Source organism: Argentina anserina, chromosome 3 (assembly GCF_933775445.1).
Source record: "Argentina anserina chromosome 3, drPotAnse1.1, whole genome shotgun sequence".
Classification (NCBI taxonomy): domain Eukaryota; kingdom Viridiplantae; phylum Streptophyta; class Magnoliopsida; order Rosales; family Rosaceae; genus Argentina; species Argentina anserina.
In genome coordinates this window covers 13,905,382-13,931,895 of record NC_065874.1, presented here as the reverse complement: position 1 = coordinate 13,931,895, position 26,514 = coordinate 13,905,382, and the positions used below count along the sequence as shown (strand labels likewise).

The window sequence follows — 26,514 nt, the reverse complement described above, 5'->3', positions numbered from 1 at the left end:
CAGACTTTGATGGACTAATCTTTAAAGATTGAGAATGTAATAGGGATACCGCGATAACACTATATTCTCATATCATGAGAAGGCTACTATATTTTATTCACCCAAAAGTTATCATTAAGTTATGTAATGATTTTAGCTATCAGCCTATCACAGTACAATTTTCTACTTTCATCGTTTTATCGTCCCATTTCTTCAAATTATGAAGATATTGTTGGCTCAAAAATCGTTCCGGCCGCGTGTCAATAGGCCGGGGTCCTCTTTGGCTTCCACATGTTCTTCTGGCTTGTGACGTGTGCTAAGGCGTGCCAACTCACTGCCAAGGGGCCAAACGAGGTTTCAAAGTTGTTGTTTGCGCGGATCTAACTTGTAATCAAACGACTGTGGGCCGATGAATGATCACTATTGGGCGCGGGGTTCTCAATGCCTTGATACAAGGACTTTAACACGGATCGGCTAGCTAGCCGCGATCTTAGTGTTGTGTGGTACGGGTGAATGTTGTGAATGTGATGGTGATTGTGGTTCTTTGTGATTTTCTTAATACTTAATGTAAGCAATATAAAGAAAAGACAGGAAAATATAAAGAAAGAATGTAAAAAACAATATAGTAAAGGACAATATAGAAAAGTGCAGAAATATAAATACCGGTAAAGAAAATGATGAAGTAAACTTGGAAATTGAAAGGAGACTGATGTGTTGTGAATTGTAGAATTGTATTGATAAGAAAATAGTGTAGCCGCGTTGAGCGTTTGGTCGAGGACCTTTAACAATGAAACCTAAGGCCTTATTTATACGGAAACTAAGAAAATGAAAGATAATGAAATCTTAGAAATAATTGTTGAGATTAATTACAAATGAATAAGAAAAACAAACGGTAGCACTAATTGATCCAACATAAAGGTGGCCAAATTGTCAAAGTTGACAATGCAAATCGTCTTTCTGTACATGTGATTGCAGAATAGCTATGACCGCAGTAACATATTATGGTTGCGGTAACTCTAGGGATCATCACAGACGCAGCCCATCTATCCTACTATGCCACGTGGGCCTTGCAAAATATAGGTTCAAAGAGATACATCTACTCAATTTGAAAAGTTTTTTTAGCCATCTTAAGACAAACTAAGTATCATATGCATTTGTTACTCATAGTATATCATTTTCTTGTATCAATTAAGATTTTCTAAAAACTTTTCGAGATTGTTTTTCTTACTTCTCTAATCTGAATAATCTTCGGAAATGATATTTCCGCATTCTATCCTTTCCTAAAACGAGTCCTTATGTATGAGCTTTTATTCCGATGTCTGAAGTAGTCAGACTCACCTAAAGAATAGTAATACTGCGAAGACAGTTGCTCAATTGCATAAAAAGTATCTCAAATGCTAAATATGATAGGAAAGACGTTTATTCTTGTATGATGACTTGGACCAACTCTAAATCCACCAAAAGCGACCAAATCCAAGGTACACTTCCTCACCCCAAAGCATTGACTTTGACCAAGTCCCAACGTCCATTACTTCTCTGTTCCACCTACAAAACATCTCCACCATTCAAGTCAATTTTTCTGCAAAACCAAGCCGAATTAAAACAAAACGCAAAATGCAAAAACTAAAAAGAAAATAGTAAATTTACCTGACACAGTAAAAAACCAAGGACAATGGGGGAAAAAAGGAAACCCAAAGTAATGGCTTTGGTTTCCCTCGCCGTACAATTAGAGTGGATTAAGGAAATGTAGGGTGATTTATTTTCTGTAATAAATAGAAGAGAGAAAAATTTAGGCACTGAAGTGAGTGAAAAATAGAGAAGACGACGTTCAAAAGAAAGTAAAAAGTAAAAAAACCAATATTTGTGTGGAGTTGTTTTCAGGTGTGGTGCCCTTGGTGATCGTCGTCGTCTCATGACAACAACAAGGTCTTAAACATCACCATCATCAAACCCCCCAATCCAAAAAAACAAAAAACAAAACAAAAGAAACCCAAAAACACAGTGAAAAAGGAAGAGTCTTTCCTATTTGTATATTTTGGGTTTCTTTTGGTCTGGCCATCCACCTCATCTGGGTGCCATTGGAATCTTGCTCACAAGGCTCAGAGGAGGTTTGGCTTTTCTGGGTTTCTGGTGATCTTGCTTTGGGTGGTGGGTTCAGAACCCAAAAGGGTTTGGGGTGAATCACAAAAGAGGTGAAAAAGATAGAAACTTTGGGGCATTGGAATGTGGGGGAGCTCAGGAACTCCTGGGGATTCTTTCTATGAGGTTCGCTCTGAGTGTACTGATGTACCCAAAAGCCGGTTTAAGATCAAGGTGTCTCCTTTTTCTCTTCTTTAATATTGTGTTTTGGAGTTTTAGTAATTCATTTCTGTAAAAGATGGCTCTTTTTATTTAATGCTTAGTATCCTAATATAGATCAGTTTCCAATTTGGGTCCAGGATATTGCTTAATGCCTGAGATTTGATAGTGGGATCAAATAAAGATCATGACTTTAGTGTTGGTATGGATCACATAGTGATCTGCATTGCACAATGCGCTTGAAACCTGATTGTGCTTTTGACCTTGTTAATTGATGTTTGATGCACATTGCTGAATAATGGAAGGAGTGATGTGATTATTTGCTTGATCAACAATCACAGCTAAGTTGCAGAGACATTTACGTCATATTGATGATTTGGTTTTAGGCAAGTTTGGTAGTTTTTTTATGGATTAATCTCAGTTTACTACCCTGAACTTTAGGTCATTTATCGAGTGTGTCACTTTTCTTTTATTTCAAACATGTGTGCCCTTGTACTTTTGAAATTCAATCGGACTTGGAGAAATCTTCAAATTGCCTTCAAACTTATGGTATCAATATATGAGATAGATATCTATAAGATGTTTTTGTGCTTCATAAATGTCATAAACTGAACGATGGATCATCATTCTCTCATCCATATTTGGATCTTGACGTTTTTGTAGGCACACATTAAAATTTTATCCCGTTGTGAAGGTTTTTTAAAACTTAAGGGGCACACGTGATTGAAATAAAAGAAAAGGGGCACACCTGATAAAAGACCTAAAGTTCAGGGTAGTAAACTGAAATTAATCCTTTTTTTATTCTCCAAGATTTAGAGAATCGGACTACCAAAAGTACTTGGTTTGCTTGTTGCCAGCCTTTGTGTATGGCATGAAGACTGATTATAGATTTAGGCAAGCATGGTTTTTGAGTTGTATATTGAAGTAGCTTCGGTAGTATCCTCAAATTTGAGCAAATTTACTCTTAACCGCTCCTACGAATCAGTATGCCTAGAGATATATTCAAGGCAATGGGGACAACTTTAATAATGGGTACGAGCTTCTGCTTCCTGGGCAGAAATGTATACACTCATATATAATGGGTTGCTAATTTAGAATATTATATCTTTTGTTTCTCTCACATGGGGATCTAGATCTCTTATTCCGTCTCGAAAACACATATCCAGCTTTTCTTCAATTTTTATTTATTAATTTAGAGCGGACATCAAAGTCAGAAAAATATGAACGCAAATAATTTGTACCAGCTCTTAGAACTGGCAGAATATAGCAATTTATTACCAGTATACAGACTGAATGACTTGAGATAGACTGTGTTGGGTGTTTAATTATTTTATATCCCAGTTAGGTTTTCTTGTATCTCTGAGGGAAGTTTGAATTGATTTTAGTTATTCATTGCTTACACTGCTATAAGAAGAAATGTGTGAAATCATAACAGCTACTTTTTCCTTTAAAAACAGCTCCTTATGCCTTACGTTTTCTATTAAAAAAACAGCTACTTTTCATAATTTGGATTTCGATATGCCATTATATGTTTCTTTAATTTCAGCCCTTATATTTTCTTATGCAGGCAGGTAAAACTCTAAGTTCAAGGAAATGGCATGCGGCATTTTCTCCAGAAGGTCGTCTGGATATAGGCAAGACTTTGAGTCGAATCCATCGCGGGGTGAGTACTACTACTTATGTTTTGTTTTTGTTCTCGGGAGGATTCACATTTGCCAATGTAGCCATTAAATAATCCTTTTATTTTATTTTTGTAATAGATTCTTGTACGTAGCTGTTATATGCTTTACTTACTGCCGTGTTTAGCTCTTAGTCTGCATGTATGAAAGCAGATATGTAGAAATGGTAATAATTAACTGAGACTGAACCATTCTTTAGTAATAAGTGAGTTCAACTATGTACTTTTTTATCAAAAATTTGGCACATAATGACATAAATGCTTCCTTTTTGACCTCCCAATCCTTTTTCTAGTAGTAGTTTCTCTTTCTCCTTTGAATTGATATATACATTTTTATTTCGTATAGTTTTCTTGAAAGATGTACAATTGAGAGGCTAATATTTCCTTACTATTTCAACCAACAGGGTATCCATCCATCAATTAGAGGAGAAGTTTGGGAATTTCTACTTGGCTGTTATGACCCAAATAGCACATTTGAAGAAAGAGAGCAGCTCCGTCTACGCCGAAGGTAAAGTTATGTTTACATATTCTACTTGGCTGTTATGCTTGGGGTTACATAAAATTATATTATACTTATTTAAATCCGGGTAAAGTTACCTTGTGGGTAGCACAACGGGAAATGGTAAGGAAGGACTAATGAGATACATATTTCCTGTTATTTTTGTTTTAAGTTATAGTTACAAATTTTCTGATCCAGAGCCTTGTGATTGTATGGTAATTTTTTAAGACGCAAATTATCGATTTTTTTTTTCTGAAAAGATACAGGTTTTTTTTTATTGAAACAACATATATCATACCCAGTTTGCTACGTTTAGATTACTTTTTGGGGATGTAGAAATGTTTCCAGTTGACAATGATCCAGAAAATTTGTATGTGTTTCCGAATATTAAACTATATAACAGGCTCATATGGCGGTGTGGCATTCACTAGGATATTCACAAACGTTTGGAATCTTTTCTAAGCATCCTATGTGGATAAACTTTTATGATACAAAATTTGCATTGTTCACCTCTCGAGTAATTAGCTATAATTTGATGTGCATTGTGCTCTGCATGTCTTGCTTTCAGGATAGAATATGCTAGGTGGAAAGAAGATTGCCGCCAAATGTTTCCTGTTGTTGGAAGTGGTAGGTTCATCACTGCTCCTGTGATTACTGATGATGGTCAGCCCATTCAGGATCCAATAGTGCTTATGCAAATAAATCCAAATAAGGGACAGGATTTATCTTCACAGGAAAATGGTAAAGCCAATGGTCTTGCCATGAATCCTGCTAGTGCTCTGGAACCGGTGAATGATAAGAAAATAATCCAGTGGCTGCTTACTTTACATCAAATAGGTTAGTGATATATACATTATTTATATCTTCCATTTCTACAAAATTTATTTAATGTACTTTTCTTTGATTGGATTTGCTGTTTTCGACATTTCTTCACATGCTTTCTAATTTAACTTGTGGCATTGGTTTACAAGTTGTTACATGTACGCCCTACATGTGACATACTGGTGATACCTGATGAATTATAGATCTCTCAAAATTCAGTTTCCAGAGCTGCTAAACAAGTTCTTATTTGGCTGTGTATATATCGCAGGGCTTGACGTGGTTCGGACTGACAGGACGCTAGTGTTTTATGAGAAGCAAGAAAACTTATCAAAGCTTTGGGATATTCTAGCTGTTTATGCTTGGATAGATACAGATGTTGGCTACTGTCAAGGTAATGCTTATGAATTATTAGCTTGCTACTGGATCTCCTGTATCATGATCAGAATATCGGTTGTTTTGATTTTTGTTCTCCTCCTTGCACAGTTGGAGTTGAAAACAGTTTCATTTCATTTTTGCCACCAAACAATGGTTGTAATTGCTGAATTTAATTTCCATGCTGAACAGGAATGAGTGATCTTTGCTCCCCCATGATTATCCTTCTTGATGATGAAGCAGATGCATTTTGGTGTTTTGAACGTTTGATGCGCAGACTGGTAAATAGTTGAGCTGATTATGTGGATTTTGCATTCATTTTGGTATCATATTAAACCATTGCCATAGCATCTGGTGATTACTAACATGCTTTCAGTCAATTAAGTATGGCCTGCTCTTTACTTAAGGAGGCATGTGCCTGGGTGTAAAAGTGTACCACATGCTGTTTTTCTATTTGTCTCGTGATAAAGGGTCTGCTAGGTTATTGTTTCTTGAAGTTACATGGTTTGATCTAATGTTCAATTAGAAAGTATGTTAGGCAATCATCAGATGCCATGGTACTGGTTTGGTATAATCAATCAATATGTTTGATTAGAACTAACTATAAATTTGAACATTACATAATTTTCCATCAACCTTCCAAGCTATTTCCTGTTGCTTTTGTTCATCCACCTGGATTCCAGTTTCTTATGACTTGTGTTATTTTAAATTTAAAGCGAGGAAATTTCAGATGTACTGATAACTCTGTTGGGGTGGAGGCACAACTAAGTAATTTGGCTTCAGTCACTCAAGTCATTGATCCAAAACTTCATCAGCACTTAGGTATTGTTTGAAAATTGCTCCACATTTTGTACTGTGCCTTGTTATAGTTCAGCATATAAAGCTAATTTCCTTCCCAAGCTAATGTTTATTAAAATCGTTTGTTTGTGTGTATACCATATGTTTTTATGTGCATTTGAGTAAAGATAGTAACAGAAATGCTCAATTTTTATTACAGAGACACTAGGTGGAGGTGATTATTTATTTGCTTTTCGGATGCTTATGGTTTTGTTCCGTCGGGAATTCTCCTTTTGTGATTCGTTATACCTTTGGGAGGTGAGAATGCATTTGAATGGTATATTAATGCAATTTTCATGTTAATAGCACTCTCTCTCTCCTCTTCACTTGTGCTTATGGTTTAGCGTGAATAACATAAAAATTAATTTTGGAATGCAGAATATTTTTCTAGGAATTCTAAAAAAGCAGCTTTTGTTTTTGATGGTCTTTGAATATATTAATTTTTCTATTATATGTTTGAGGTGGTTTTAGGAAATCCTTGAAGCAATTTAGGGATGTCAAATTGTCAAGATGTCCCTCCACTTCTAGATTCCATTAACTTCAAATATCAGGATAATCATTTGTATTGGGCAATCTTTCCTAAGTTGAAGATACAAAATTAGTACTTCAACAGGCAAGTGCGTAGAATATAAGACTACAAGTTATTGCTGGGATTTTATGTTGAATCCAATAACATGGGAAATAACTGGATCAAATTATCTTTTTCATCAAAGAGTAACTGGATCAGGTTGAAGTTTGAATGGAGGCTAAACTTCATTTTAAATATTACATTATATACAAAAGAAAAAAAGTGTTTGTCATCATATATCCATGTTATCTATATACATGTAATATTTATGCATATGTATGTGTATATATATGCGCACGTGGTTGATACATGATTATGGAGCTAGTGGGCATCTGTTTCCTGCATCTTAAACCCCGTGTCTCTACTTCCTTTAGTAACAAGTGATCTCAATTGAACTTTTGACAGATGATGTGGGCTCTTGAGTTTGACCCTGACTTGTACAGTGTGTATGAAGATTCTGACACTGATGCAGAAAGAACCGAGGGATCTGGATCTTCGAAAGGGAAATCACAATCGAAACGTCATTATGGGAAGTATGAGAGGGAAAATATGAAAGTAAAAGGTCCAGAAGCACCTCTCCCAATATCTGTTTTCCTGGTTGCCAGTGTCTTAAAAGATAAGAGCTCAAAACTACTGACAGAAGCTCGGGGTCTCGATGATGTTGTTAAGGTTAGATTACAGAATTGATGAACTGCAATGCTTTAGGAACCTTCAATATGACTGACATTAGATAATGAAGTTGAAAAATAGGGGCCAGCAAGTCACATCCTGGTGAACCCACCATTTAAGGATCCATCTTAATCTAGAGATTGAATGGCAGATCCTAAAGTCATCTTGAAAAGAACAAAGAACATGAGGCATATGAGTAAGAAAGCCCCATAGCCTTCAGTCCTGCTATCCAACTGGGAGTTGCAGGCTAAAAGCCTATTCTTAAGCAGTCACTTAATCAGCCATTCTTCTATCTAGTATGAGTAATATCATTAGCAGTAGTAAAAACATGACTGATAATTTAATGCTATCGTTTCATCTTTGAATGATCATGTATATGCTCCTAAAGCCCTATAAAGAAAGGCCAGACAATCAAAATTTCTCAGAGCAGTTGTGAAGCATTTTGATGCTTTTAGAGTTTTAGTCCAATCAAATTAACTAGAGTTGTCAATTCTGGAATTTAACTTTATCTTATTTACTTTTTCCTGTCTTTTGGCCCCTTGCAGATATTAAATGACATAACTGGAAATTTAGATGCCAAGAAAGCTTGCAGTGGCGCAATGAAACTTCACAAGAAATATCTTAAAAAGGTACTGAATTGTTTTAAACACTTGTATGTGGTAGTGATGCCATTACAGTCCATGCATGTCTTCATCTCTGTATTTGTTATGCACGAGACAGCACGAGCCGATGTGATAGTACTTAAACTGATCATTTTTTTTGGAAACAGCAGGCTCAGAAAACATAGCATCAGCATCCACATGAAAATTTGGCTAGTCAAGAAGGAATGTTCCTTACATTCTTTGTCAAGAGGTCATTAATATCGTGCCAGTGTTGGCTATAAGATATTAGAGAGCTGCGATGTTGGTCCAACCTCAGAATATTGCCACAAAACAGCTAGTGTTTGTTAAATTGATCTGAATTATTTGTAAATTTATAACATTCTTTGTAGGCCTATCATTTGTACATCATAACGAGGCCCTATGTTTTGTGTAACTATGTTGTATGAAATGATATTATGAGGGAAAAATGATAATGCTTACATCTCTGCCTCATCTCCTCCATCACTAACCTCAATGCTGAACATCCTTTAAAAGACTATTCAATCTACCATTGGTCAATAATAGAAACAAGGCAACTATTTCAAAGATAAAGGCAAATGGTCGAATCATTCAAAATGTTGAAGAACCGGCACGCAATACATGAGGTGCTTCAACTGCACTAGTAGCATCCTCGATCTTCACTTTGATATCACTGAGGGCAAACAAGCTTGTTTCTCCAAGAGGAAACGCTTACCAAACTGAAGGAGACAGTATTTTATTCATTACCTCAAGCACGACTGCACGAGCTGAAGTCTGTCACCAGATTCATCACTTAATGACCAAACGGCGATGCTTCTTTTGCGATGAGTATGTTAAGTCGCTATGATCAAAGAACGGCCTAAATGACCGAGGCAGAAGACCGTCCAAGAAAGGGATATGGAGGTTTCTTTACTCATAGACCAGCTGAAGATTCAACATGTACATAACTCAAAACGAAGATTCCGATGACAAGAAAGAAGAAGAAGAAGAAGAGAATCACACTATTCCAACTTTGTTTTTCTTTGAACAATTTCACGACAAGATTGTAGGACTAGAATGGCGTTGTTAGGATATATATTGCTTTGAATAAGCCTTCTACAGACTACAGTACTAGGCAGTTAGGAGATGTCAATAGGGACAATTCATGGTAAAGGCAATTCTAAGCAACAAATTGTCTTAAGTGTGATATTGGTTTGCCAAATGTTTTCTCTAACTTGATACTTCACACTTAAAACTGAAAATACAAACATTAAGGTAGACTGCGAAAATCCAGAAAATGCTAAAAACAAAAGGACCAAGTGAATCCTCTCATTTGTATATAGTAACTGCAAGTAGCTAAGAGTTTTTACAATTTTTCATAGCGTCTGTTTACACTAATTACAATCTCCTCAACGGCTTATGGGACTCGACTCGGTAGCTAGCAAGCATCACTCACATATGATTCTTTTCCTGCCTGACTGCATAAACATCTCTCCTCTTGCAACTGAGATAAAAATGATAAAATCATATGTATAAGGAAAATGATCAATTAAGTGCAATTAAAATTTATTTTTCTACCTAGCTAGCTACATACATTGATACATATACAACAAAATTAAATTAAGAGCACTGTTGCACTCGCTACATACTATATTTTTTACCAAATGATATGATCGATGCGGGAGTGTTTACTCAAATTTAGATCCATTATGGACCTCGATCATATATTTCTAACAAGTTAGATGCTGCTTTACACACAGACACAACACATTATCACAAAATTTGGCAAATAAGCTGAGTATGTCTATCATTGTATTACCGGAATCAAGAACGTCTGCCGACCATCGATCAGTGGAACCGGTCTGTCATGAACACAAAACTCGCAATTGCAACAAACAAGATGAGGAGGATATTACTACTGGCCTGATGATCTGCGCCGTTATTGGGGAATTGCTTAGGAAGTGAGCACTCTTCTCCGTTGAACAGGACTCTTGATGGGAAACCTTCACCACCCTTTATATTAATATCATGATAGTGGTGCTTCTTGAAAGAAACCACCGACTGCTGCTTTCCGGGTACCATAGGGTCTCTTGTGTTGGAGGCATTTTTCATTTCTATCAAGTAGTTCAAATCTTTCAGACCCTGAAACAAGATGGTGTTTTTGACCTTATTTTCCATTCTTGTTCCATTGAATGAGTACACATTTTCGTAGTCTTCAAAAGCCTTGTTCATTTCTACTGCCGTGAACCAATCCTGAAATGGCTCCTTCCCCCAGTTGAAGAGAGTTAGACGAGCAGTCCATCCACTCTGGTAGTCCGAGTCTATGTGCCAATTGAGACTAACTCCACAGTTGTCTCCGCATGGAAGCTTTTTGGGTATGTCATAGTGTTTGATTTTGGCCCAAGCTTTCGCCTTTTCAGTTCTGTTGACAAAAGGCACAAGGAGTGCTTCTGCTGGTAGAAGCATTGCTTTGGCTCTTACGTCGCAGTGAGGGTTCTCACTTTCTTTACAGCCACAAGCGCAAGTGTTGCACGGCACCACTGACTCGCTGAAGTAGGCAGAAAATGACACGCAGCAGGCAGGCACCTTTGGCTTGGTTATGTTGCATACCTAATATTGGAAACACCATTAAGTTTCAACGACAATTGACATGCATGTACTGATGCTGCAATTCATGTCATACTGATCACCTAACTAGAAGTGCTTCGTAGTTCATATATTAGTGTGACGATAATGTTTTTTTGTAAACAAATTCGGTGATATATATTCAATATGCGTACGTACCACTTGCCAAGTTGCAATTGCAGCAGTTGTAGACTGTAGTCCGCTCGGGTCGGGAAACTGAGTTGGTTCGACTCTGATTGGAGGTCCACATTCGTAATTAGGGTTCACCGGCCCGTAGATACTCCACTTCTGTGGTGGTGTGAGAGCGGTTCTGTTGTCATCAGGGGGAAGCTTGAAGACTTGGAGCTGGAACTGTGCCTGTGATTGGGTCTCATTCATGATCATCGGTAAGATGGTTCCATTTCTACAGCACTTGGGCAGCTTTCCGACCTTCTCGTCATCTTTCATAGTTGGTGGGAGGTCTGTGATGATTGGCTTCTTTTCACAGTTCATGACCTTAGAGAAGTCCATGTCCTTGTATATTTTTCCGGCAGGGCCGTAGAGGCAGTCGGATTGGTCCTTCTTGTGAGTATAGGCCCCTCTCATTGTCTGAATGAACTCATTCTTCTGCCATTCCCAGGTCAAGTTCCAGTGGTCTAGACGGCCAAGTGGGTGCAGGTTATCGATGGTGACCTGAGCCAAGTAATTGTTTGAATAGGAATCCAATACATCGTATGTGATTGAGAGATCACCATTTCGTTTAGGCAAGAATTTGGTGTCCTTATCGTCTTTCTTCACTTTGAACTTTGGGTCTGGTACACAACATACGAACATGTTTGTCTTCCCTGCTCAGATCATCATCAAACACAACATACAAATTAATTAATCATCAATACTCTCGATCAACGTACGTATGATATAAATCATGAAATACAAAATCAAAATGCAATAGAACTCAATCCATCGTGTGTTAGTTGTTTTATTATGTATGTATGCATGCATGCACATGTACCTCGTATTTTAGGTGCGGGGCACTTGTATCCATCGTTGACGAGGCGGATGGTCTTGGGCATGGGTGCTTGCTTAGCCGGGAGGCCGAACTGGGTTCCCTTAAAAGCAATCTTTGCCTGAATCTGTTCTACATCCCCAGCCGTATCGACGGAGTTCTTCAAGTCCGATTGTGGGTTCCCCGAAAAGTAAGTCCCGTTTTTCCCCACGGAAGCAGGAAAATCAGAACCATCTACCATCACAGCTCCCTCGGCCGCCACCAATATCTCCCGATGCTGAAACCCTACGTACATCTTCCAGTCCTTTAGTGTCGCGGTCCCAGCGTTCAGTATGCTCGCCTCAGACTTGAACGCCCAGGCCTGCGCCGACACGTTCTTCTTGCGTGGATATTCCTTCTCTCGCGAGATGAACGTGTAGGTCAAGAAGATGCCATCGCAGTCTTCTTGCTCCGGCGGAGCAGCAGGCTTGTCGCTGTCCCCTCCGTCATCACCGCCGCCGCCGTCGTCCTTTTGTCCGTGACTAACTTCAACCCTAGTGGCAAACATCGATAAAAACAATAGAAACAACAAGCTCCAAGGGATCCTCATGCTCGAACTCGTTTCCATTGTTTTTAGATGTAATGGAAAGTCGACTCGATGTTTCTTTGTGTCTGGAAGAACAGTCTGATTCAGGGTTGTGGCTAATTTGATATCAGAAAATGAAACAAGGAGCGAGCACAAGCCGCGCAAGGACGCGGCGAGTGAGTATGCCGGGGAGGTCTGTGTAAAACCCCACAGGAGAGAGAGATGGGATGGTATAAATTTTTGAAGGGAGAAAGACAATGGAAGATTGGGTCAAGCACAATTCTCTTCCTCTAGTTTTAGCGCGAGCTTCGGTTTGCTTGCAATTTTGGGAGCCATGTTTTAAAGCCAGTGTTGGTGAATTAATGGTAGACATTGTAAGAAATACCAAGACGTAAATAGCATGGACGAAAAAGACTGTTATCAAACGATGACCCTTATTCGTGTGTGAGTTGCACTGTTTGTTAACGAGTTTGTTGCTGAGTACAAAATAAGGATTTTTTTTGTTACACCTTCAGCTGGTCTGAGCTGGCAAATCTGTTCATAGCAAATTAGTAAAAACGACGAAATCTTGCTGCTTCTAACCATTGGTGCCACTGCTACCTCGCTTTGCTATGGTGCATATCATAAAATAAAGAAACCATTTCACTACATATAGCAGCCGAAAAAGCAACACAAAGAGTGAAGTCATGCTTGTAATTACCATATGTTATGTCATTTCTAGATTCTGTTAGCTCAATGCAATTTGAACTCCGCCTGAAATCGGACAAGATTTCATGCAATATATCTGTTAAATGAGAAGTATGAGGTTTGATTTATAGGTTATAGGTTATTCTGTCGGAATCGGGTTAATATATTCGTTTCTGTAGATATTGATGACTGAAGAAGAATGCTAGTCATTAGTTTTGCCTCGTGTGTACCTAACGATAACTTGTGTCAAGCTAGAACTTTTTTCTCCAAACTCGGTTTAGGAGTTCGTTTAATTACATTATATTAAACGTCTTTAAGAAAAACGATGTTGTTCAGTTATAGGCTCCAGTTGAGGGTTACGTGGCTTAATTAGGCTGGGGAATTGTTCCGGATAGCAGGCCAATTAAGGATGTGGCCCTAGGAGAGTACCATCTTTCCGGTTTTGCAAACGTCGTAAAACAAAGCTACCGGTTCAAGGATGTCAAAGAGTTAGGACTCAGGAGCGAACCTCAGCTAACTAAACTCAGTGTTTCAATCAGGTTTGAAAGAAAATATTTCCGCCCATAAATTATCTGCATTACACTAGATTGGAACAGCTACTGAAGGCATTACATGACGTTAACACGATGGTCAAATGTCTAATGTTCATTCTGAGGCCTAGAAAACCGGATGTAGAAATCACGGTCAGCTATCTGGTTTTCTAAACATAAACAGTATTATCCCTTTCGATCAGTAAATCTGCAGTATAGGAATTCTAAGATACGCCCTTCTAAAAACTTACCTCCTCACGTTCATGGCCCTCTTTGTGCTATATGTTACGTTAACCATGTGAACATAATGACCATTACACTACATTGTAATTGTACTTTACATGTACACGGTACATCAAACAGATCAGGTGGCCACAATCTCTTCCACAATACTGATTTCTTCGACGAACTGGGCTTTTGGCTCTAAGTCGATGAACTGATTAGACTTGCTAGCAAGATGTGCAATGCTAACCCTCCCTTGACGCTTAATATAGTCTGCCACGGCTTGCATCTCTTCTTGGGAGATGTATATATATTTCCCTCTATCATCCATGACACCAGAAAGTCGCCCTAATACAAACAAATACACAAGTTTTTCCAATGAGAGAGAAAGAATCAATTTTCAGTTCTGAAGGAGATCACTTTTAATCGTGTTAAACTATTCTGAGGAAATGTTTGCACATACCCATACTTTCCAGAGAGTTAATTCGGTTAATGCATTCCTGCACAAAGCATATATATTGCAAAATTAGGAAGCCAAACCAGACAAAAATAATGATAGTGGGGACTCAGAAAACATAGGGCAATTTTTATGTGCAATAGAGCATGTTATATAACTTGTTGCTTTGAAGAGACACTCAGTTGATTAATTGATTAAAAAATGAGAATCAATATTACTTGACTAATTATTTCATAGATAAAAGTTCAACAGTACACTTTCCACCTCTAAGTAATTGCTGTTTCTCTTAATGAACATATTTATTCAGGGATTTTATAAGCATGCAAACTAAAAGTGAAATTCAACCGCAACTGCAGGATGTAGGACATGGAATGTAGAGAAAGACCATTTTGATGTCAACATAATTTACACAGACCGAAATGAGGGTAATTGGTGTTGTACATAAAGTTGAACAGAGTGTTCCAACTTAAGCAATGAGATTAATCGCCATGACATTTATTATGAAAATAAGACTTTTTTTAGTAATTTATATTTCGAGACTACAGTGTCACCAGCCCTAGGAATCAATTTACTGATGTAATCTACTGTTCATTTTGGATGATATTCAAGAAAAACAAGTAGGGAGATTACCTGTGTCCGTAACTTAAATTCAGCAGCAAGATCTTCCAAGGGAACACATTTATGTTTCTGCAGATGACAGAGTTCTCCACAATTAAGAAATCATAACCACCCAAAAGCCTCACTTTGTCAACTAATCACTTCATGTGATTAGGATGTCACGTAATAGTAATTTAATCATTTTAATGACAAAAGAAAATTTGAAAGTGTGAACAATCAACAAACAGTGGAGCTATCATGAGGGGAAAATATCGGTCGATTACGGTTATGCATGTTCTTTAGCTTAATTCATTATTCATAATCAGCTTATGCTCCAATCGAGTTTAATAAAAAAAAATGAGCAGGCTCATCTGAGCTTGGCTCTCCTAATTTGAGCTAGGACTACAAAAGATCAGCAATCAAGCTTTAGACGGGGTTGACCCTGTCTCAACCATCTCGGACAATTGAGACGAACTACAATTCCAGCTCGTTAACTAATTTTGTCCCCTAGTTTTCATGTGAACCCAATAGAGATGCCATGAGCTAGCTACAATTATAGAGATCAGAAATTTTGAAAAGAGTTAGCATATACAGTATCAAAATCTACCTTTATGTAATCCACAAAATCAGAAAGCAAATCTTGGTGTCCATCTTGCACTTCATTCTCCGTAGTACCTTCAGCATCTATGGAAAATTCTCCTTTCCACTTCTCAAACTCTAATGCAGCAGCTTCCTCCTCCCTGGCCTTCTGAGCCTTGGCTTCTTCTTCCTATAATTAATGACCATATATTCAACTAGCAGCCCAACAAAACAAAGGCACATCATATTTGCAGCACAGGAAAAATCAACACACCAGCTGACGTTCTTGTGCCTCACGTTCCTCATCTTTCCTTCTCCTCATTTCAGCATAGCGATCTTGTTTTGTTTGCCTCGAGTCCCGTGCAGCTTGTTCAGCCTTTAAACAAAAGAAGCATACTCGTTAAAAAATTAAAATAGAAATCAAAATGCATAGTACATCAAGGACCAAAGGAGATCATCACACATATTATGTTGCATGTTTCAGTAACTTATATCTGATTACAAAAGGGCGTTGTAACCAGACTTGTTCTGAATTGTATACAACTAAGTAACTGTACATGATTAGTTTTCTATTTTATGATCACATCTTCATATTGGCTTCCATGGCACAGATACAATTACTACAAAGAATAATCAGGACAGGGAAGAGAAAGTAATATTTTAAACAAAGAAGTAAAAGAATGAACAATACTTGGCGCTGTGCTTCCCGCTCTTGACGCTTCTTTTCCTTTTTCCTTGAAGCCCTGGCCTCATAAGTCTCATCCTCGGCACCATCCTCATCACTTCCATCAGCAAACTCTGTATTTAGAATCGCAGATAATTATACATACCACATACTCAACAATTGCAGAGTACACAAGGAAAGATCTTTCCTTAAAGTGAAAACTTGCCAGTGCAATAGAGATGAACCTCTACTACGCACATTCTCAAAATAAACACCTAGCAACTCAACTTCTTCCTCTTTATTGTCCCACTGCCTCAGTTTTGTAGTCTCTTTGTGAATGGCCAAGCCAGTCACTCCTCTTTTTACATTTATTACACAAGGATTCATCTACTACAGACTTTAAACAACACCAAACAATGAATTCCAAAACGATATCTATGGAAACACCGAGCTTCATACTAAGTCAAAACAAGTCCAAGGTCCGTTATTCACATCACACATTCACTCTTCACCACTCAACAATCAAAACAAAAGTACACAGGCACACTGAAAGGCACAAACCTTCCACAGGCGCGGCCGCCGCAGCAGCAGACGTGCTAGCTCCAGCAGCCGGCCGCCTACGCATCCGCCCCCGATTACCACCGGCCGGACGCACCACAGCCTCCCTCTGAGCTACCTAATCTCAACAACCGCCAAAAATTACAATCAGAATTCAAATCCGACTAAATCATTCATAAACACTAAAACGAACCGCATTTGCAATAGAAACTAGGTCTTCGAAAAGAAAATCAGACCTGAGGTTCGTCGTCGTGATCTTTGGGGGAATCGTGACGGCGTTTCCAGAGGTAGAGTGGAATTAAGGACAGGACGAGGAGCATGGAGATGATGACGGCGAGCATTTCCTCCATCGGTTTGGTATCTCAGGTCCTGCCGTGAAAATGAGAATCTTGGCGGAAAGAGAAGGGAGAATCGAAAGGCGGAGGATTAGGGTTAAGAACGTACCTTAAAAGCGGGCAGAGAGAGAGAGAGCAGAGGATCGTCTTGGAAGGGGTTTGATCTTTCCAGGAAAATTTTAACTACTGGGGACAACTGAGATCAAACGGCGTCGTCTTCTTTTTCTTTTTTCTTTTTGATTTATATGGGCTCTTACTAAATAAATCTCCAAATTTTCTCATATGTATTTTGAATTATTAAATTACATATATATCATTTTACATAATGACGATTAAGGACAATATGTGTATAAAAAATATAGTTTTATAGGTTTTATTAAATTCAATAAATAACATATTGTCATATTTATAAGTTTCTTTATCAATATTTATTTCCTAATATGTCTACATAATTAAATTTATATATTCAATAAGAATTCAAACTAAAACTATATCTAAGATCATTTATGTGACACAAATTACAATTAATATACATGTTTGAGAGCATATAACATGGTATAAATATATAATTACAACTACTAACTATTAAAATAATATATATATATATATAGATGCAAAACGTATTTTAAAAACGAATAAATATAGAGAATGAAGGTGTATTTTACTGCATATAATTTTTTGACAAATAATTGATCATGAGTTGATTAATATGATTCAAATAATCTTTATTTTAAATAAATAGACCAAATAATGAAGGTTTAGTGATTTTGGTAGCATAAAAGATTGAAGAATATAAGTTTACATAGTATAAAAAAAGAAAATAAAAAAAGTCAAGGAATAGAGGTATAGTGAGTGAATAAGAGGTGTAATAAGTAATTTATCAAATTATATGAGAATAATATAACTAACGTTATTTTGAAAATTTCAAAGGAGGTCTAGTGAATAGATGTACCCCCCTATATGTAAGAGAGGTTGGAGAGCCATAGACCATTCTGAAAACAAAAAATTGGTGCAATTTAGATAAATAATACGAGTATATAATATTACATTGGGGATGTAGCTCAATTGGTAGAGCATTTGCTTTCTTGTGAACGATCTTGGTTCGACTCCTTGCATCTCCATTAATTTTTTATTTTATTTTACAAATTTATACCCTCCTTTTTCATTCTTTGCCAATTCTCTACCCTATTCTTTGTGTTGGTCATTTCGCCAACCTTTTTGAGTTTTAGTTAAGATGAACTCATTTATATTTTTGAAATCTCAAGTTGGTAAATTACTACTAGTGAATTAAAAAAAAATTATAGGAAGTAGTGTTACCAAATTGGCTTACTAAATAAGCATAAAATAGCACATCGGAAAAAAAGTAATGCTTAGGGTGGAAAACTGACATCTTAGTGTTCATATGTATTTACATTAAAATAACGGAGTTGGGGATATAGTTGAATCAAACGCATCAAAATCTTGATCCCGCTCCTTGCATCTACACATAAGTTTTAGGGTCAAAACTATAATACTTCTTTGTGTTCAAGTTAATACTAACCTCACATCAACTCAAATCCTTAAAAAGCTAACTTCACACTTAACGAGTGACAACACTTCTTATTTGTTTGTATCTTTCTTAACCAACGACAACCATAAATCCATGAGTTATTTGTTGATTACAAAGCCACTGTAGCTTTGGTTGCCTACTCTACTTACTCATTGCAACAATGATGGGCACCAAAATGCACACATAAAATAGAACACCAGCTGCCCCCAAGATGTGAATATATTCGTACTATGTAACTCCATAGGTAAATAATATCATCACATCATCTTAAACCAAAGGAAATAGTAAGCAAATGAAATCTCCAAAGAAGAAACAAACAGGATAGAAGCATAGAATACAAGCTATGCTACGGATTCATGATTTTTCATTTCCAACGGAGTCGGGTCAAGCGCAACATTATTAACAAAATTTACCAGTCACATCCACACACCAACATCACCGGCCACCATTTACTAGCTCCTAATCGCTACTAGTTCCTGCTTGATTTGTTTCCCCAGTTTTATTGAAGCATCATCATCATCTACAACGACACAATTAAGCATCTGCAATCTCAGAAGCAGATTCTGCAGCAGCTAAGATCAGCTCTGGGTGCATACCTCCAACGTATGATCCATCAAGAGCGTTGGGGTGTCCGAGTGCCTTGAGTGCCAAGTGGGCTGCCTTTTGCCCTGAGATCATCATAGCGCCAAAAGTAGGTCCCTGCAATACCAATAATACCCGAAATGCAATTAGTACCAGTCATAGTGACTCCCCACCCCCACCAAAGGACCACAATCATAATCAAGTAAAAGTAATGGAACCCTTTCAAAAACAAACAGGGCAAAGCCAAAACGAAGCTTTTGGACCACTATTCCATTAAGCTAAAATTTGAATAGACCTGAAAGAAATTGCCGGCCTCCTGTGTCTATGTCTTGTAATCAAGTATAACTAAGTGATAATACATAAAGGGAAACAAAACCAAGTGGGAAATGTCCTCTCTTCAACAAAGAGATTACAATAAAATTGATTAGAATAGCTAAACATATCAATGGTTTTAGGACTGTAGCTTCAATTATTGAGGATGTGATTGGAAAGACATAAAATGTCACCGTACCACTAAAAAAGATGGAGCATTATTGCCACTTTCTCAAAGCACTCACAACAGTACTTACTACAGTCAGGGAGCTTAACTCTGATTGATTAGTGAATTTACACTTATTTGATTAGTGCACATAGTTAAGATTATACACTATGGAAGTTGTATGACACTTGTAGCATACAAAAAGAACCTTTCGCATTGCTGAAACCACCTATAACCCAAAATATATGAACTTGTAACAAATTTTTAAGCTTAGCAACTTCCTCGATGACCCTAAACTAACAAATCATGCAAATCTCTCATCATTTCCAATTTGGCTTCTAATTTGTTTCTTGGAGAACCAATGGTTTGGTAAAAGAGGAAAACAGGAAAAGAATATAACCAAAATAGTCAATCTGGTAGAGTTATCTAAGTCATCAAAGACGATGGTACTTTGTTTAGCAAAAAAAAACAGTCCAGAAATCAATTATAGGATATCCGGGAAAGTAACAAATAAGCTTAGTACTAACCACCATTGTGCAACATATAGAGTATTAGTAAGATAAACAAAACCATGAAAAGAAGTTTACCATTCTTGGAGATCCATCAATCTCAGCAACTTCCATGCCAGTAACAATCATCCCAGGCACGATTTCCCTGGTTAGCTTCACAATGGCATCCTCAGCTGCATTCATGTCCAAGGCCGTCATCCCAGGCACACTTTTAATCATCCCAACACTCCTCAACCTCTTCACACCGGTGGCTCCCATGGGGCCATCGTGACCGCATGAGCTAACCACCACCTTGGCTTCCATAACATTAGGGTCCATGCACGACTGTGTATCATGGTTCATGGAGACCAAGGCCCAGTTGGTGACAACACCGCCAACTCTCCCACCCTTGATGATCAAATCCTCAGCAGCTACAGCGTTGAAGAGCTTCACATTGGGGCGTGCAAGGAGCTTGCTCATGATAGTCGAGGTGAATAGGGCAGCATGCTTGATTACGACGTAGTCATCCTTCTCATCGTAGTCAATGCCCAACTCGTTGAGGAAGTGGTGTGCTGGTTTCCTCACAACCTGTTTAAAACACATCAGTGAACCTCTAATTCAGTCTAAAATGAATCTATAAAAATCAAATTCTTTCGGCTAGCAAAACAACTAGTTATTCTGGAGTATAGAAATAGTGTCAAAACAAAAATTAAGAACTTTTTTTTATTACAAACTAAGAACTTGTTTTTTTTTTCAACTTCATTTAATCATTTCTTGGTGGAAAACAAAGAATTAAAGTAATCACTTTGAGCTTACGATCAAGCTGATTGATTTTTGCATGGATACATTCTGAATATGGATCTGCAGGGGATTTTTTGTACTCCATGCTGATCAAAATACATATCTATCACATGAATTCTCAGCTACTAATCTTAAGTTAATTATATATATATATATATATATATTTCAGGAAGAAAACAGGAAATATCATCGACATAATTGAACTATTAATAACGGGCATGCATGTCAGGCCAAAATTTCCAGATAAACAAACGACTTACTCCATACTGATAAAAATACGTATCGATCATTTATTTCTCCAGCTATTCATGTAAATTTAATTTATAATATATCCAAAAATATGTGTGAGAAAACAGAAAATGTCATCAGCATAATTAAATTCAAAGGAAATTTACTAATAACGGGCATGCAAACACGTGTCAGGTCCAGATTTCCATATTAAAAGGGAGAACGTCACAATACCATGGCGGAGAAGAGCTGGCCACCGAGCCACGCGCCGCCGCCGGGGCTGACGGACTGCTCAATGATCGCCACCTGCACATCAGGGTTCTTGCTGAGCTCGTACGCGCACGAGAGTCCGGCGGAGCCGGCGCCGACGACGACGACGTCGGTCTCGGCGTAGGTGATCATGTCAGTCATGTAACGGCGGGTCATCTCGCGGGAGACGATGGACTCCTTGATGGGCTCGAATTTGAAGTTGGAGAGATCGTAGGCGCTGGTGGAGGAGGCGGAGATGGAGAGAGCATGGTGGCCGTTGGATGAGGACGCGGCCTTGAGGGGCTGGACGCGGGCGAGGGGGGTGCCGTGGAAGGAGGAGGAGGAGTCGAGGAGAGATGGCTTCTGGAGCTTGGCGGAGAGGGAGGAGGCGGCGAGTGTGGAAGCCATGGATGCCATTTTTGGTAGAGAAGAGAGAGATTTGAGGGGATTTGGAGATGAGAGTGAGGGAGAGAGTGGAGAGGTGGAGTGTTATTTATGGTGGAGGGGAGAGGTGTAAAATGGAAGGGGATAGGATATGAAGGATCTAGAATTTGTTGCTGCGTATTTCTTTCTCAAAATGAACAAAAATAAAAAATTAAAACTTTTCGTGTATCCGTATAGGGTTTATGTGACGAGTGCAAAATTTGGGAATATTTTTCTTTTTCTCACTTTAAATAATACGAGTAAATTCATATCTCAACAAGTGTAGTAGATTTTATTGGCAAAAGATAAATGAACCACATTTGATTTTGTGAGTATGGCAGCACTATATCAAAGGAATTCATTAGGTGTTCATCTTCATCATACTAGTGATATTTTCATCAATCTTTGATGAAAATAGGTGGTGTACATCATATCAAGATTAGAATATATAAGGGTTTCAAGCACTATTTGAAAGTAGTACCTTTTAATCAGGGACAGGAGATTTGGATTTGTGGTCACGTCTAATAGTGTCATAACGATGGTGAAGAAGTCTTTCAAAACACGAGAGACAATGCTCTATTATCGCCTCAAATTCAACGATAATTATTTGCATTTCACTTTCTAGTTTGTAAGCATTTTTTACTTAATATTTATATATAATGTTATAATACTTATATCATGACACCAATCAATAATTGAATAATATTTGTTAAAGCGTTATGTCATTGAAGTCTTTTTCAAATCGCAAGTAATATATATACCAGGAGTATATACGGCCCTCGGTCACGTGACTTCATAAGATGGCCTTCTTGAATAGTTATCCATCTCTACTGCAAGTGCAAGCAAGTGGCACACATGAAGCAGTACAGAGTGTACTTCACTGTCACGAGTTCCCGATCTTTTCATACTTAGGGCCCCACACGCAATAACGTCTTCTACAGACCCCTTTTTTGTCACTATCACTCAAACCGTCAGACTTTAAAATAATATCTTCGCCGCCTAGGGAGGATCGGCGTCGACGATTCTGCTCGGACCCGAAAAAGTGAAAATTCCAAATCCAGGAATTTCAGACGTCAACATTTATCGTTCACAGCAGAGCCCGAGGGAGAACGGAGCTCGGCATGAGCTAGCCGGAGAGCCAATATAAACAGGCGAGGACTGAACTCAGCGGGAAGTCAGGAACTAGCACAATGCAGAAAGTCACGCGACATGTTCGGCCCAGACTACAAGTTTGACTGCCCCTATCAATCCTCTCTTATACTTTTATTAAGGAAAATGCAAATAAAAGTAAAAGAAATAAGAGATGATAATACAACAAACCCTCAGAAGAACATCTTTATTGTAATTGAAATTGCAGCTGAAATGAAGATACATAAGTTGTTTCCATGCGTCCACATAACAGAGTTGCTTCAAAGTTCAAATCGCCACACACCCAATACACATAGCAGACTCACAGATGATATACTATTCGGATAACTAAGCACATAACATGACCTGCACCGGAGGGTACAGGGAGATGTAATATTCCGATACTTCAGTTGCTGGTGCAGACCTCAGAAACCATGAATTTTGATGTTGTCTTTCTTTACAATGCCGGCCTGTAGAAAAAGAGATTAAGAATAAAAATCAAGACTCCTCCAAATTATTAGCAATGTAACACAACCTGATAGAGCTCAGATGTTCAACTCCTTGAAACATTTTCTTGTCCAAAAAATAATATAAAATCCTTGACACATTCAAAGAAAGTGCATCCATACCGTGACTAGGAAGGCAGATACGTTCTTTCGCTGATCACCTTGAAGTTGAATGACCTGTAGACAGAAAACACAATATACATAAATACTAGAGAATAATAAAAGAAAAAAAAATTGTTAACTTTTAACATTGAACACACACCTGCCCTAGTTCGGGGTCCTGGACTACAGTACCATTGCAGCAAAACTCCTTCTTGAGGTCCTTGAGTATCTTGTTGTAGCTGAAATCCTTCTTCAGTCCCTGCACAGTTGTCAGGCTTTTTCTTCCGTTCCGTTGCTGTACACGGATGTGCACATACTCTTTTGTCCCAGCACCTGAGTCCTCAGCATTTGCCTCAGCAAAGGGATCTGAACATAATATAGATGTCCATTAGATTTATAAAAGCCACGAAAGAAAATGGAAGAGACCAGCACAGCTATATAATTGCATTTATCAAGAAATCTAAAAATCAAAATAGATGCTGCTGAAATTTCACAAGTTTATGCATTTAAAACTCAGTTGTCCAGAAATTTAACCCCATGTAGAAAAAGAAAATGATGTGAGGTTCTCAATATAAGAGACAAACAAGTCCATCACTCTTAGAGCGTAACCGGAACCAGTAGCATTAAAATTCCTTGTAGCATTTGCAATATTTCTTTAAACATGCGGTCACTGATGGGGAAGAACATGAAACAATGAACAAAAATAAGGGCAAAAATAATAGATGCTAACAATTTGTGTTCAAAAGAGATTAATAGTTATACACAAAAGCCAAGAGGTACTGATGCAGAATTCCTAGATAATTCTAGGAATGTTTTATGTTCCAGGATTTAATGTTCACTTTGATTAAATAGGTTATTTAGTAGTATTAGGAGTTATTTTCCTATCTGATTTAGCACTAGTTATAGTTCTTATAAGTAGGAGCTTTGTATTGAGTTAAAGGCTAGATTTGAATATTGAGAATATTGATTCCTTAGCCTCTGAGTTATGTTCTTCTCTTGTTCTCCCATCTCCCTATTCTCTTTCTGGTCTCTCTTCTTAAGAGATCCTCTCTCCTAAATCCTCTATCTTCTATCTAGTTTCCTTCTATCCTAACATCTAGTTCCTATCATCCTGTGCTCCTACATCAGGTACACTTCAGAGAACAGATCAATTAAAACCAGCTCAAGAATCCAAATGAATTAAACAGGATTTGAAAGTAGATAGTATGGTCTACACTCTAAAGAGGTTTAATTATGTTTGCCTATATGAGAGTACCCAACACCAACCGAATAAGGGGGTTGCAAGTGAACCAACCAAACCCCGGTCCTGGCCTCAGTAGGTTTGAATTAGTTGTTTAGATGAAGACTACTTTAACCCTCATGGCCAATTTAAGATTGAAAAATACAGAGCCTGGTTAAAAACAAAGGAAGCATGACGACCACTGATTTAAACAGGTAATTACCAAATTTTATGACATGGTAAAGTTATGTATTCGCTCCAAGCCTAATGGGCCTAATAATTATAATGTGACGCTAATAAACTAGTAACAGAGTGGCTGAGCAATAACATAGCCAGGTGAGATATACCCTAAATGCCTAAATTTTGAGACACCAAATGGTCGACCAGTAAGAAGTCCATATACTAGTTCAAGGTTGAATTCATTTCATTTTTTGCATGCTCCAACAAATGAGGCCGCAGCCATCCATGACAATAATAAACCAATCAAAATTATCACATTTTTCAAGAACGAGTTGGTACATCTTCTATATCATTTGTGTCCATTGATAGTCTTCAAAGCCCAAATGACCAAAATTGAGATCTACCGACTCGTGCAAGACTTATATAATGGCACCTAAAATTGATCCCCATCAAGCATCTAGCCATCCAATTGTTCAGACTAAACTAGAACACTACGACCAAAGCTATGAAGCAAACATCCAACAATAAATTCACATACAAAACCGCAACTATCCTCGCAAGACCGTAACCACAAAAGCGACTCAAGAGCAACACAAAACATACCAAAGGCAGTAGGAATCTGGACGTCGAGCTCAGACATGAAAATTGGCTGCTGTTCGGGACTGCTAACCAGAGAGCTCAAGACCTGGAACAAATTAATCAAGAAGATTCAAATCAGCAAATGAAAATTCAAGAGGATAACTTTTGATCAAATAAACACAAATTCATAGCTCAATCCGATATCTAGCCATGAATTTACAGCCATAATTAACCAAACCGCAGATCAGCCAAGAACACAAAAGAAAAGGCATCAATTGTCAAATTCATATCAAATCAAACATAATTCTTTTACTGATTTATTAGATTAAAAATAACAAACAAGAAGATATAAAATACAATATCACATAAATCAAAATTCATAAAAACGAAACTACGATTCAAGATTCAAAAAGCTACTAAAATTCAGAGCAAAAAAAACCAGCCATAAAACAGAGAAGATCGAGGAAATCAGATAGGGGGTTTGAAAGTACCTGATCGGATAATAAGGGTTTTGTAATTGACGAGTCGGAGTTGAGTTTGCAAACCCCAAAGATCAGATTGTGAACTCTAAGGACCTTCTCTCTGTGTCTGTCTCTGCGCTTCGGAAGGTTGGAAGAGAGAAAGTGAATTGGAACTTAGCCAGAGAAGGATATTATATGGGTATTAAATAATTATTTCATACTTGGGATAGGTCAGGGGTCGGATACGTATGGTATGACTTGCCCGACCCGCAATTGGGCCCGGATCCGAGAACACCAGAGCAAAGATATTTTTGGTCAGAATAAAATGGAAAGGAGAAGAATCTAATAACACGGAGAAAAAAAGGTTTCAATCTCAATCTGAAAATGAAAGGATGCTCCAACAGTGACTAGCACCA

The 26,514-nt window shown here is 37.8% G+C and overlaps 5 protein-coding genes across 6 annotated transcripts; 1 reads left to right on the top strand and 4 right to left on the bottom strand.

Moving 5' to 3' along the window:
• The first annotated feature begins 1,975 nt into the window (after window positions 1-1,975).
• On the top strand, window positions 1,976-8,810 carry LOC126786202 (GTPase-activating protein gyp7-like). 2 transcript variants are annotated; one of them, XM_050511958.1, is made up of 11 exons: window positions 1,976-2,292; window positions 3,845-3,940; window positions 4,360-4,463; window positions 5,023-5,291; window positions 5,545-5,667; window positions 5,841-5,929; window positions 6,365-6,470; window positions 6,646-6,743; window positions 7,459-7,722; window positions 8,268-8,351; window positions 8,495-8,810. In XM_050511958.1, exons 1-11 carry the CDS (start codon window positions 2,203-2,205, stop codon window positions 8,507-8,509), a joined length of 1,338 nt encoding a protein of 445 aa, XP_050367915.1. In that variant the 5' UTR covers window positions 1,976-2,202; the 3' UTR covers window positions 8,510-8,810. The 2 variants fall into 2 exon arrangements, with proteins under 2 accessions (XP_050367915.1, XP_050367914.1); XM_050511957.1 differs by having other exon boundaries at window positions 8,492-8,810.
• A 1,359-nt stretch (window positions 8,811-10,169) lies between these two features.
• On the bottom strand, window positions 10,170-12,538 carry LOC126788719 (COBRA-like protein 10). The gene is made up of 3 exons (XM_050514735.1): window positions 11,938-12,538; window positions 11,106-11,770; window positions 10,170-10,931 (listed from the first exon to the last, which is right to left on the bottom strand). Exons 1-3 carry the CDS (start codon window positions 12,536-12,538, stop codon window positions 10,170-10,172), a joined length of 2,028 nt encoding a protein of 675 aa, XP_050370692.1.
• A 1,247-nt stretch (window positions 12,539-13,785) lies between these two features.
• LOC126787695 (DDRGK domain-containing protein 1) lies at window positions 13,786-17,289 on the bottom strand. Its single transcript, XM_050513593.1, has 9 exons — window positions 17,235-17,289; window positions 17,027-17,159; window positions 16,794-16,908; window positions 16,260-16,366; window positions 15,843-15,944; window positions 15,597-15,758; window positions 15,023-15,079; window positions 14,399-14,435; window positions 13,786-14,283 (listed from the first exon to the last, which is right to left on the bottom strand). The coding sequence occupies exons 2-9, from the start codon at window positions 17,138-17,140 to the stop codon at window positions 14,078-14,080; spliced, it is 900 nt and encodes a 299-aa protein (XP_050369550.1). The 5' UTR covers window positions 17,141-17,159; window positions 17,235-17,289; the 3' UTR covers window positions 13,786-14,077.
• A 1,574-nt stretch (window positions 17,290-18,863) lies between these two features.
• On the bottom strand, window positions 18,864-21,973 carry LOC126788493 (thiamine thiazole synthase, chloroplastic). Its single transcript, XM_050514488.1, has 3 exons — window positions 21,486-21,973; window positions 20,322-20,810; window positions 18,864-19,373 (listed from the first exon to the last, which is right to left on the bottom strand). The coding sequence occupies exons 1-3, from the start codon at window positions 21,915-21,917 to the stop codon at window positions 19,209-19,211; spliced, it is 1,086 nt and encodes a 361-aa protein (XP_050370445.1). The 5' UTR covers window positions 21,918-21,973; the 3' UTR covers window positions 18,864-19,208.
• Window positions 21,974-23,233: 1,260 nt separating this feature from the next.
• LOC126788496 (protein translation factor SUI1 homolog) lies at window positions 23,234-26,296 on the bottom strand. The gene is made up of 5 exons (XM_050514492.1): window positions 26,129-26,296; window positions 25,662-25,743; window positions 23,820-24,025; window positions 23,681-23,734; window positions 23,234-23,521 (listed from the first exon to the last, which is right to left on the bottom strand). The coding sequence occupies exons 2-5, from the start codon at window positions 25,696-25,698 to the stop codon at window positions 23,477-23,479; spliced, it is 342 nt and encodes a 113-aa protein (XP_050370449.1). The 5' UTR covers window positions 25,699-25,743; window positions 26,129-26,296; the 3' UTR covers window positions 23,234-23,476.
• Between the last annotated feature and the right edge of the window lie 218 nt (window positions 26,297-26,514).

Coding starts and splice junctions, on each gene's coding strand:
- LOC126786202 (XM_050511957.1), top strand. CDS start 2,203: ATGTGGGGGAGCTCAGGAACTCCTGGGGATTCTTTCTATGAGGTTCGC. Junction 5,292..5,544: donor GCTTACTTTACATCAAATAG/GTTAGTGATATA, acceptor TATATATCGCAG/GGCTTGACGTGGTTCGGACT. Junction 5,930..6,364: donor AACGTTTGATGCGCAGACTG/GTAAATAGTTGA, acceptor TTAAATTTAAAG/CGAGGAAATTTCAGATGTAC.
- LOC126788719 (XM_050514735.1), bottom strand. CDS start 12,538: ATGGAAACGAGTTCGAGCATGAGGATCCCTTGGAGCTTGTTGTTTCTA. Junction 11,771..11,937: donor CCCCGCACCTAAAATACGAG/GTACATGTGCAT, acceptor TGATCTGAGCAG/GGAAGACAAACATGTTCGTA. Junction 10,932..11,105: donor CAATTGCAACTTGGCAAGTG/GTACGTACGCAT, acceptor TTCCAATATTAG/GTATGCAACATAACCAAGCC.
- LOC126787695 (XM_050513593.1), bottom strand. CDS start 17,140: ATGGAGGAAATGCTCGCCGTCATCATCTCCATGCTCCTCGTCCTGTCC. Junction 15,945..16,259: donor AGCGGGAAGCACAGCGCCAA/GTATTGTTCATT, acceptor TTTTGTTTAAAG/GCTGAACAAGCTGCACGGGA. Junction 15,080..15,596: donor ATTTTGTGGATTACATAAAG/GTAGATTTTGAT, acceptor TGTCATCTGCAG/AAACATAAATGTGTTCCCTT.
- LOC126788493 (XM_050514488.1), bottom strand. CDS start 21,917: ATGGCATCCATGGCTTCCACACTCGCCGCCTCCTCCCTCTCCGCCAAG. Junction 20,811..21,485: donor GCCAGCTCTTCTCCGCCATG/GTATTGTGACGT, acceptor TGTTTTAAACAG/GTTGTGAGGAAACCAGCACA. Junction 19,374..20,321: donor TTGATGGATCTCCAAGAATG/GTAAACTTCTTT, acceptor TTGGTATTGCAG/GGACCTACTTTTGGCGCTAT.
- LOC126788496 (XM_050514492.1), bottom strand. CDS start 25,698: ATGTCTGAGCTCGACGTCCAGATTCCTACTGCCTTTG. Junction 24,026..25,661: donor CCAGATTCCTACTGCCTTTG/GTATGTTTTGTG, acceptor TATTATGTTCAG/ATCCCTTTGCTGAGGCAAAT. Junction 23,522..23,680: donor TATCTGCCTTCCTAGTCACG/GTATGGATGCAC, acceptor CTTTTTCTACAG/GCCGGCATTGTAAAGAAAGA.